The sequence below is a fragment of the Psittacula echo genome, assembly GCF_963264785.1.
Source record: "Psittacula echo genome assembly, chromosome: 7".
NCBI classification, from domain to species: domain Eukaryota; kingdom Metazoa; phylum Chordata; class Aves; order Psittaciformes; family Psittacidae; genus Psittacula; species Psittacula echo.
This window is the reverse complement of record NC_137740.1, coordinates 35,285,492-35,297,592: the sequence shown is the minus strand read 5'-3', so window position 1 is coordinate 35,297,592 and position 12,101 is coordinate 35,285,492. Positions and strand designations below refer to the sequence as shown.

The 12,101-nt window shown below is 40.5% G+C and overlaps 1 protein-coding gene across 1 annotated transcript in view; it reads left to right on the top strand.

Moving 5' to 3' along the window:
- Positions 1–12,101, top strand: part of LOC308224258 (uncharacterized protein) — a gene marked incomplete at both ends in the record, with an annotated part of 205,342 nt that overhangs the window by 133,348 nt on the left and 59,893 nt on the right. The window contains 3 exons of the mRNA XM_080624010.1: positions 654–776; positions 7,689–7,814; positions 11,878–12,000. Coding sequence (XP_080480136.1) covers positions 654–776; positions 7,689–7,814; positions 11,878–12,000 — 372 coding nt within the window. The remainder of the gene's footprint in view (positions 1–653; positions 777–7,688; positions 7,815–11,877; positions 12,001–12,101) is intronic.

The following is a 12,101-nucleotide window of genomic DNA, read 5'->3' as shown; positions in this document are numbered from 1 at the left end:
AGTTTTTCTGGGAGGTCATCTGAAAAGATGCTACGGAAAGTTTAGGTGAATACTAGAAAGCCTAAGGGGAACGAGTCACAGAAAATGTGGCACAAAGTCATAATTCTTTTTAAATGTAACTTCTAAGCTACCTGTGTATTCAGTGGTTGAAAATGTAATGTTGATTGAGAGCATGGTCTCTGTTATTGCATGGCTTTTTTCCATTTATGTCATTTTTATGTGCTTGTACCTTCAAGAGCACCTGCTAAAAGGATTAGAAGCCTGGTGCGAAAGGAAATCTTCATACAGCAAATGTTTAAAAAAGCCAAGTGTTTGACCAGTGGTACCTATGAGCTCAGATGTGTTACCTTGCCTTAATTACTTCCCTGTATTTTTCTCTTGGCTGAGGAAACAGCCATGTCACAGATCATCCTACTTAACAAGGGCTTCAGAAGTAGAAACTACAGAGGCAGTGCCTACAGAAACTTTGAAAAAACCCATAAGATTTCAATTTTCTTTGCTTTGTTTACAGTGCTGAAGTGAAACAAACAAAACCCCAGTCTGATTGTAATGGTTGCATTATGTATAAGCTATGTGCCTGCCGTCCAGGAGAGCTGGCGTATGTCTTTGCTAAGGCTGTCTTGTAATTCTCATCATCTGCCTTTCTTCTCTAGATGTGGACGAGTGTGCGGTGGTGAATGGTGGCTGCCAGCAAAGCTGTGTCAACACACATGGCTCCTTCCACTGCCAGTGCTGGGCAGGATATAGGCTCCATGCTGATGGGCGCACTTGCATAGGTGAGTGAATGTTGACAAGCACTTCACATACTTCAAGACACAGTTTTCTCTACTAAACCTGTCTTTGCCTCAGTACAAAGGTTTGTCGACTATCTCAGTCTGAGTTTTGTCTAATTCACGAAGGATGTCATTATCCATTCCAGCTCAAGAAGCTTGATTCAGGTATTTCCAAATTTCTTCCTTTTTTTCTGTGAGCATACAGTTGTTCTCTTTTTTTTTTTTTTTTGGTGAGTGATGGTGTCCAGTGTCTCTGTGATGCAATCTTTTGAACATTTCTTTTGTTTGCTGGAAGCATTAAGGAAATAGGGGATCTTAGTTTCAAATAAAAAAATTCTTTCTGAATTCTGAGCGTTTTTAATTTGCGTCACATCTCCCTGCATGTTCCATCACTGCCCTGGGCTTTTCTGCCCCGGGCTTTTCTGCCCCGTTACTCTTCATCTTAGTCTTTTTGCCTGTTTTTTAAGAGGTATAAACAGCAGATAGCAAAATCTCTTGCCCACAGCTGCCTGGCAGAACACTGCTTTTCTGACCAAGCAATTCCAAAATGTAGCTTGTGTCTTCTGCAATGAAGACAAAATAAAAGCTTGTGGTTGCCACAGAGAAGTTGGATTTAGCCTTTTAGTCCATCAGACTGCCCAGGCTGGGTCCCCATAGGCTTTCCCAGGTGGTGGCATGAGCTGAGGCAGGAGGATCTCATTAACTGGGTCAAGGGGTGCAGTGGTGATGTAAAATGTCTACAGTGAGCAGAGCAGAAAATCCTCTTGGGAGGATCAAAAGCAGAGGCCAAATTTGTGAATTACTAAGATACACTTTAGAACATGGTGCTATGGTCTGGTAGCTAGACAGGGAGCTCTAAAAGGCTAACGAAATATTTAAGTATGCCTTCAGAGGGCTTCTGGTTTTCAGAGAGTCCATGAAAGGATGCAGCCCTACCTTTCATCTCTTCAGTCTTTGCTGTATGTTGAGGGTTTTTTTATGCCAAACAGTAATGCAGAATTGTCTGCTTGAGTCTGTTTTGCATTTTAGTTATTAGGTACGGTGAGAAGTATGGATGGGGAGGGCTGAAAACTCTCCTCCAAGTATATGAATGAATGTTTAGCTTGTGCTAATCCTTTTAACTTGATCACCCATGCATGTGAATCTGAGAGTCTTGAGCACTTTTACTGAGATTCTACTTGTGCTGCGGGCTGATAATTAGGGTGCTATAGATTTGTGAAAGCTCCTTGTTCCTATAGCAATCCTATGCCCTTTGATCTGTTCCTTTATGTACACTGGTCTTTAAAAGGTTGCACTGCCCCTGTATATTAGGGATACATCTTCATCTGCTGCGGTCCTGTTTGTAACATCTCCGTTACAACCAATAACTAATTTCCCTTGCTCAGCCAGCAAAACCCCTGCTGTACTCCTCTGAGGCACACTCAAGCAAAAGATAACATATGAAAGCCAATAACAAAAGAAGTTGCAAACCAAACTGATTGCCTTTCTTTAAATCAGTTTTGTATCTCCCATATTGAAGATCTTCAGCTCATGAATGCTTGCTTGTGGATGTGCTTCCCTTTCTGCTAACATTAAATGCAGAGCTTGGGCTGGCTGCAGGTTTTGGCAACTGCTCTGCTAATCTGAATGATGCTCGCAGTTGTACTGACAGACATCCTGTTCCAAGAAACAGGCATTACAAAGCAGTAGGAAGAGGGTGGACATGATCCCAAAGGCTGTACCTGAATTTGAAAAACAGGATGAAAAGCCAGTGATTAACAGTATGGAGTTACCTTGTGTATGTTCATGTAGATGAGAGCACCATGGAGCTTGGCAGTTCAGCCCATGACACAGTGCCCATTTATGTGCTTGTGGAAGAATAAATCCTGTGTTTCAGGGCTTTGAGCCCTGAAACAAGACATGCGGAGTTAATTCTGCATGTTGCTAAAAGTAATAATAAAATAAAATATGCCATCCTTGTGTTACATTTAAATCCGTACTGAAGTCAAGTTGTTGAATTTTCTAAAAAGGATTAAAATGTTCTGTCATTTGGAAAGAAGAAAAGAATGTTATTTATTTAATTTTTTAAGGCTGATTTTAGGTAATATGAGAAGAGCAGTCAAGTCTGGTCAGCTCACATCTGCAGAATAAGTTCACTCACGGTTTGGTCATTGTTCTTGTACAAAGTCCCTTGGTTGTGATTAACGTCAGCCAAATATGTCATCAGTCATTTCTGGTATTATCACAGCAATAAATTTAGTGATGCAGCTAGAACACAGGATGTACCAATGCTCAAGCTGTGGGAATAGCATTTTTTGTTTAAAGAACTTGGTTTTTTTAGGTTTGTTTGGTTTACCACATACAGAGATTTTCAGTGTTTTGGTCATTGCTTAACTGCAGTTAAAAATACTATGAAGTCTCAATCTTTTCTTGATTATCTTAGCTGGATAAGGTATGGGTAAGGAAACACTAGTGTGAGAGAAGAAATTAATGTAAAAGCAGAGCAGTGCATATTCAAGTAGAAACACTAGCTGTTTTCTGTGAATTAAAAGACAGAGAAATTCGTATCTCTCTGATCAGGTCTGACAAGGGAAAACCCAGAAGTGAAAGATGTGATGTCTGAGTTGTGTTACTCCTCCTGAATAGTCTCATTTTTGGCTGTGGGGAGAGGGAATTTTATACAAAAAAGGACTAAAGTGGCTTTGGGGAAAAAGAACAAGAGAACTGAATGAACATGAAAAGTAGGTGGTACGACAAATTAATTTACCTGTGTAATGTGTAAAACCTTCTGTGGGCATAGAATAGTAAGGTTTTCTCATGGCACAAATAATCAAAAGCTCAGTTTGGAGTTGTCCTAGCTATGAGCATTATCAGAAAGCAAGTTTTCACTTCACAAATTTGTTCACAAGAAGTTATTAAAAGAACTTAATATATGGTCAGTTCTTTTTGCAGTATCTCAGAAATTATCAAGGAGAAACAGAAATAAATCCTAAAATGAGAGATGGGAGTAGGTTTCAGAGAACTGCTATCATAAAATGGATACTGAGTGGAGGATATTGAGCTCTGCTTCAGGTTTAGACAGGACACCAAAATAAATGTATATAATAAGCTCTGATGCACTGGAGCGCAGGACAGTTACTAACTGATGAGGACAGAGAAGCTTTTCATATAAACCAGTAATCCAGGAGTGCCTAGCCTCAGGATTTGGGCACTAACTGCTGACCATTTGCAACAGAGTGTTTGCCTTTTCCTGCTGCACCAGTTTATACATTCAATTTTGAGCCCTCATCTGATCAAGGAGTAAACCCAATGATCATAGAATCATAGACTGGTTCAGGTTGGAAGGGACCTTAAAGATAATGTAGTTCTAACTCCCCTGCCACGAGCAGGGACACATTCCACTAAATGAGATTGCTCCAAGCCCCGTCCAGCCTGGCCTTGAACACCGCCAGGGATGGGGCAGCCACAGCTTCTTTGGGCAATCTGTGCCAGTGCCTCACCACCCTCACAGTAAAGAACTTCCTCCTAATATCTTATCTAAACCTCCTGTCTTTCAAAGTCATTCCCCCTTATCCTATCCCTACAGGCCCTTGTAAAGAGTCCCTCTGCAGCTTTCTTGTAGGCCCCCTTTAGGTACTGGGATTCTGACCTAGTGCAGCTAAGCAGAACATTTAGTGTTTCAAATTGGGCTTGCATTAGCAATTATATTTCTTCTGTGGATACTTTAGAGGATGTAATGGTCTCTCCCTCAAACTAAAAATGAAAAGGGAGTGCGTTCTGGAAATGAACTGTTTATGGAAGGGGATTACCTCAGCTGCAGAAATAAGAAACAAACATCCCTTCAGACAGACTTTTCAGATGACCCCAGCCCAGACTTCTGTTATATTCATTCCTTCCACATTGTCTTTTTCTTCTTGGCAACTCTATGTTTCTGGGAGCAAAAGTGCCAAAATCACTTGAGGGAAAGCAGATTCTGCAGCCTAGATGGCTTGGGTGGCTCTCATACATAAAGAAGTGGGTCTATCTTCTTGTGAGATATTCAGCCTATATCTGAGTCAAAAAAGAGTCTGAAACCTGGGATAAGCTTTCCTGTATAATTGAATGAAAGATTACTGAACTTCTGTCAAACTCTTCCCAGTGAGTCCAGTCCTCTTATGATGTCATCACAGTATGTTTGGGATCCCGACTAACTGCTGGTGGTCCACACCTCCACTGCTTGTATGAGCCTCAAAATACATGGTTTGAAGTTTGTTGTTTGTCGTTCCCCCTGCTCTCATTAGAAACTTCTGCCCATACTCTAAGGCAAACGACCTCTACAATGGGTTGCCTTGTTCAGTGATAGGTAGTATGTGAAAGTAAATTACTGTCATCTTGAATCCTTTGATGATCTCTGATGCTATGTGGCATGTCAGAATCCCATCTTTTTCGATGCACCTTTTCTTCCTTAGCTTTTTGGTCCCACAAATGTTGCTCAATATTGAATTCACTTTTAGATACGTGTGCCAGACTGAATGTTCACTACAAATTAGGTAATTAAAATAGCCAAAGGTTACATTGTTTATTTTTTTCTTTGTTTTTAGTGCCTTGATTATGTTAACGTAATAAATTTAATTTCAATAAAGTTCGACTGGTGTCTAGAAGGCAGAATCTCAGAGGGAGTACATGTTTATTGTAGTATTGGGCTGTGGTTTTATACTGATGTAAATTCATTGTCTTCACTGAAATTTATTCTTGTTTAAACTCCTAGAAGTGAAAGCAGAACAGAGTTTTCAGACCCCCATTCATCTCTGGTGCCAGCTGTTATCTTTGGTGTCTGCCTTATGTAGAAAAGCTGTTGAGATGTGGGTTTTTACAGAGACTTTTGCACACTAAGGCTTTTAACAGGAAGTAACAATATATCACTATAAATCTATAACCTATGTTTTTCCACATAAGTAAAAGTGCAATATATCTGGAGTTTTCTTGTAATTGATAAGGTTGGATTGAAGGTGATGGAAAACACAAGCTTGAAGAGACTGCATATTCTAACCCCTTGGTTGCTGTGTATCCATCTAGCTATGGCTTCATACTCAGGTTTTCTGTGAAAATATGACCATTATTATAAAAAATAATGGGTTGAGAAATGTATATTTCTCCAGACTTGACGGCAAGGTGAGTTTTCTACTAAACTTCAAGAGTAAATCTTTGCAGGAGGGCATACGATATTTCTGCCTGAACAACATGCACGTGCTCAGACCTCTAGTCACAAGCCCCTTTGCAGGAGGTTGAATTACATTCATGATACGCTGAGTCTCTCCCTTTTTCTGATCAAAGATGCATTGCTGGCACCAGACAGCACAAGCACAATTCATCCTATTCCTTCCCCAGTGGCTATTCTCATTCAGTCTGGCACCTTTTCTCATGTAGCACACGTGATGCCTTGGCAGCAGGCATGAAACCTGGCTGTGGCTGCTCTGGAGTAGTAATCCCTCATTCCGCAGCTGTCGGCAGAGCCCTATGCTGGGCCAGACGGCACAGCCCCCTCAGTGCAAGCTCTCTGTGCAGGAGTTTACACCCATCCCCTTCTAAGTCTCCAAAGTCCTCAGTACAGCAGATTGCTGCTTATTTCCCCTTACACCCAAATTGGCTTATGCCCAGAAAAGGGGAGAGAAAACGCGCTTTTAAAAACTGAGATGTATATTCCGTCACTTGGAGCTGATTTAAGGTGTTTTTCATCTTCTGAAATATTTTCATCTCATTTGAATATTCTTGCTGAAAAACAGGTCTTTGGAAACAAATGTGCAGCAAGCAGGAAGCTCAGAGTGTATTGGGTCTGCTGTCTACCATGTAGAAATCAAGCTGCTTTTAACTGGGTGGGAGGTTTGCAGACACAGGTGAAGATCAGAAGCCAGGGTCAGGTCCAGTGTGCAGCAAGGTATCTCCTGGCTACTGCTGTATGTGAATCCATGATAATGTAAAAATTTGCTTTTCTTTGGGTATTTTTAACATACACTTTGCTTCCTACAGCAGCTTTTGTGGCTAATGTTTTCTTAATGTCTATTACATATAAATAAATTAATATGAATATTCCTAAAATAAATGTCAAAGCTCTTTGCTGACTTCATTGGGTCCGGAGTTCTATGCCTTCCTTGAAGAATCAAATACTCTTTCCAGCTACTCATTGAGAATGTAACACATCCACTGATGTTAAAATATATATAGACGCAGTCCTGCACACACTCACACCTCAATACGTACAGCTGAACAACAGGTTCAGTTGATCTCTCTTATTTTTATATGCAGTGTGTGAATAGGTGTGGGTGTGTGATAACGTATTTTGGCAGGAGGAGAAATGTTTCTCTAGAAGCCAGAGATATATGTTGAACAAAAAAGAATATTAATTTGCTTGGGTAAAAGAAGATGCATCTTTAGAGATGTACTAAAGACCCTCTTGTTGCTTGTTGTGGTTTACTTTCTATCTCTCCTGTGGAGCTTGTGACTCCTGTCATTTGCAGCTTCCTATGAGTGAGGCTGAGGAAATCAAACTGAAAGACAGGTTTTGTATATATGTTTTTTTAAAATAAATGACAGCAGGGACAGGGGAAAAAAAAAAAAAAAAAAAAAAAACAATGGGCAAATGCCAGTAGGGACTTTTTTTTCCCTCCTTACCTCAGTGGAATCTCAAGTGCTTTGCTGCTGTCAGATCAAAGGGTGGCTGTACTTCAGTCAGCATTACAGCTCTTGGATCTCATCTGCCTCTCACTGGAATCACAGCTTTCACTGACATGGAACACTGTGTCAAGCAAGCACCCTGAATGCAAGAGAGGGCAATCACGCAGGGGATGGGGACAGGTGCATTTATGAAAGCTGTTTGGTGCTGTCATTTATGTATTTAAAATAGGAAATAAGTTTCTTGGGTTGTTGACGTGTGTTCCTTCAATGCTTCCTTGGCTTCAGCCATCAATTCCTGCACTGTTAACAAGGGGGGCTGCGAGCAGGATTGTGTTCAGCTCAGTGAAGACCACTATAAGTGCCAGTGCCAGCCGGGCTACCAGCTAAAGAGGGATGCCAGATCCTGTGAAGGTAAGTCCTGCACTACCTGCCTGGAGACACACATTAAAGGCAATTAAAAAGACCCCAGGATAGTGCTTCGGGTTGCTGTGTTCATATTTCATCCTGCTTGCCAAAAGCAGCTCCAGGAATTGCTTATTAATAGAATTTTAAAATTACACATTTGAGATGTAAAGTTCACATTGATTCACAATTTTGAATGAGATTTTGGACTCATAGACCGTTGGCTCTTTGTTGCACACTGACGATGATGACATAGGTTAGGAACTTAATCATGTTGTAATTCTAACATTTTATTACTCATCAAGTTGTATATCAAGTTGGCCTGTGTTTTATTCTGCATAATTCCATAATGTGGATTATTCTGCATAAACTTTTCTTTATCTGATTTTGGTTTATGTCTCTCCTAATCATAGTCTGATGAATTTCTTTTCCCCTTCAGGTTTCTGAGTGAACACTCTCACAAGCAAAACAGAAATGGTACCTTTGGGTTTGATTATTCGGAGAGGGGGGGTTTTCTCACATATATTCATCAGTTTTTTAAGGCAACTCCTCCCCTTCCCCAACGTAGGTGCACACACATGGTACTCTTGAATATGCCAGAGTAAGATAGGGCCAAATATATGGATATACTGCACTAAAATTCCTGTCACAAAACCATTTCCATAGGACTCCTGCTTGGAGATTTCACATGTTGTGTATAAAGTGTAAGTAAATCTTGCTGTTCAGCTTGGTTCCAACTCACACTGTGTGCTATGAGCACTTGGCCTTCAGTTTTGGCCTCCCCAAGTCCTGCCCTCCACAGGGCACCCATAACCAGCTTACCTCTCCATTTTTCACGAAGTGACTGCGCTTTGTCCCCAAGATTGCCAGAAAGAGTCAGAAAAGGGGAGTTTTAGGGAGGAGAAAGGGCATCTGAGACCTTCTTCCACTGTTCTCCAGCCTATTTCCAAACCTCTCATGATTCCTCTGTGCCTCTGGCACTTGAGTTGTCCTTGGCCAAGCCAGCTGTGCATGCAGACCACTGCATAAAACTTTTCAGTGTTTTTTTTTTATGGTGGTGTGCTGGGACAGAGGTTGGATTGGCAGGGTCTGAGTGTGGCGACGCCTGGTTGGGTCGCTCGGGCAGTCATGGAGCTGTTCAAACCTCCATGTGCCACTTAAAGCTCTATCTCAGCTGTTAGTGACTGGTTCAGCTCCGCAGAAAACCAAGCAGGTTCATTCCCCTAGTTGGTGAGGTTCTGCCACCGCGCAGGCAGCTGTGGCCATTGGCTTCTTCACATCATGAAGCTAATGAGGGTCAGACACCCATCAAAGGCAGCAGTTCGTCACCAGCTGGTAACTACTGAACAGTGGCTAAGGGGCAAGGCCAGTTTTGTCTGCGGGTGAGACCTTGTCTGGAGTTCATGTCTCTACCTGGTTACCTGTGTTCAGAATGGTATAAATCAAAATGTAATAGCACAGCCTCCCTGGGATGATAGTTGTGCTTAGAGGAAGGAGAATCTGTCTCACAAGGGGAGCTCAGCTGGCAAAACAAAGATTGAGTAGGATGCTTTCTGCCATAAATACATTAGCAAATAAACACCTGGGAAAGAAGAATGATAGTTAAGCCGATAGACAAGATTTTTACAGGAACAAATGAGCATAAAGTGGCCATGAATACAGTTGGGTTGGCAATTAGAGATGTTGTAAGCAGAAAAGGTGGGAGGAGGTGAGCTTGGCTGATTTTACTTTCCAAGCAGAAAGGATCGCTGCTGTAGCGCTGGTTTGCACAGCGTTAGAGAAACTAGTGCCATGAGGGTGTTTACTGCAGCAGGTGTAGCTGTGCCGCATGTGTGGAGTCATCCCTGCTGACTGCTTGGGAGTTAATGCCACACCTGGTAGCCCTGAAAAGCCACACAGAAACATCCAAGCCTAGTAGGGTAGTGCAGCTTTCAGCATGGAAGCAAACGGACCTAGAACATCTAGGAAATTAAACCATTCCATTAATTTTTTTTGCCATAGTGTTTAACAGCTTGGAATAGAGTTTTGTAGGATGCAGTCTGTTATCTACTAAAGTTATTAAGTCAATAAGAGCCAAATGTGTAGGAAAAATAACTCTAATGAGTTATGATGAGCTCTTATGATGAATAACTCTAATGAGTTATTTTTAGTTTTTCCTGAAACCTGCCTATAACAGGAACAGATATGTCAGTGGAAAACAAGTCAATCAGTGGTTGCCTTATGTCATGAAGATCTTTCCTTTACAATCTTTTATCTTGTTTAAGGACTTCCAAGGCTGCTATCTTTATTCAAATTACTGTGTTGTGCTAACATCTACCCTATAATTTGTTGTTTGTTTGTTGTCATGTCACACAGTATTACAAGTTTACTCTGGTGCTATAATCATTCTCAAATTAAAGCTTTAGATGCTCTGAAAACCATTATAATATGCAGGTTTAACAGATGCTGTTAGCTAGTAATTTCATTTAGTTTAGCCAAATAGAAAAAAATCAGCAAATAACTCAGTATTTTATATCAGCAAGGAATGAGTTCTTTCTTGAAGCTAAATCTTTTGTAGACCACAAATTGTTGAACTGTAGATCCAAGCTGTCAGCGTTGAAAGTGTCATGTAGAATGAAGTGCTCCTGTCCCTTGGAAAAATATTTGCAACCTATTGTGGTGAAATCCAACAGAAAATTTCAGTTTTACATACTTAGCAGTGATTTTTTTATTAATTTTTAATACTCTGAAGGCAAACTCAGCCTGCAAACTTGAATTGTTACGTTCTTGAGATGGCAGAGGTTAAACAAGGGAATTTAAAGGTGTTCTGGGACAATATTCTTCTTTGCCAAATGATGGCTCAAAATGCCACTGACTACACAGAAAAGTGAAAATTGGAGGAAATAAAAAAATTGGAGGAAATTAAGAAAAAAATGAAAAATGAGAACAGCTTCAACCCTTTCCCAGGGTTACTGAAACCCTGACAGCACTGCCAGTGCTTTGAACTGATGTTAACTTTCTTCCTCATGCCTTGATAGAAGTTGGCTTGTACAGAGCTTGAGATGGCTGGTGAAGGAGTTTTCAGGTTGGAGGCGAGTGAGAAATACTGGTCAAATATCTCAAATCAGACAATAATTAGTAAAATGCTAAAACTGAATTAGAGCTTGAATTCTGACTTTTGAAAAGCTTTATTTGAAACTAAGCAGAACTCTAGAGGACACATTTTCAAAGGTGTCCTCCAAATTTATCTATGTGATGTTAATCACCAGTGTGTTAGCGTAACTAATACTCCAAACTGAAACCTCAACCTTATGCAGGATATCAGATTTTGGTATGAAAACTCTGGCTCTTAACCCAAATTAGACCTGTCCAAATAGTCCCAGTTAGGTCTCTTTTACTGTGTGTAAAGTCTTTATTTGAGTAGATATATCAGAATTGTTTCCAGCAGGTATGTATTCCAGAAATAAACCCATAAAACACAGTGAAATCTCTGAGGTGGAGACTTCTATAAGCACTTTATAAATGTGTTGCTAAGTACTTGCCACTTAGAGCAGCTTATCCTTGAAACGGTATGTTTTTGTTCAAGAAAAGGAAGAAAATCTTGATGTATAACAGGAGCGACATAAGTTTTAGACTGAAGGAGGTCTTCTGTGGCTCTTCAGCATTTATTTCCTCTAGAGACTTTTAAATGCACACTGTTCTGTGGCAAACTCCACAGCTGTATGTGTTTATCGGTTCACACATATTGAAATGCTAATTGCTATTGTTTAGGGCAACTATTGAAGTCTGCTCAGTTACAGCAAAATAAGAATAAAATGTACTTATCTTGTCCTACTTTCAAGGTGTAATACAAGCCCAGCTTCCCACTGTGTAAAGCATTGTTGCTGCTCTATGAAAAATGCTGTCCAGCAACAGAGAAAATAGTGTTCAGAAAAACAATGGCTTTACTGTACACCAAATTCTGTCAATTTTTTCCAGTCTAATCTCTTGCAGCTACAGTAATCTTTGTTGTTACTTATAACAGTGGCAGGTAAGATCATTTTCAGACAAAACCATGACCTTTAAGTTGACAGTGTGTTCTAATTGGTTTCAGTGATAGACCCCTGCACAACTGGGAACGGAGGATGCTCACAAATCTGTCAAAATGAGAGAGGAACTGCAAAGTGCGAGTGTCATGCAGGATATTATCTTTCTGCAGACAAAACGTCCTGTTTAGGTAAGAAACTATGGACTATTTATTGGGAAGAAAGATACTAATACACACTCTGGTTTGCTGAGTTTTGAATGGAAAAGAATATGTTATACAAATATATGTCT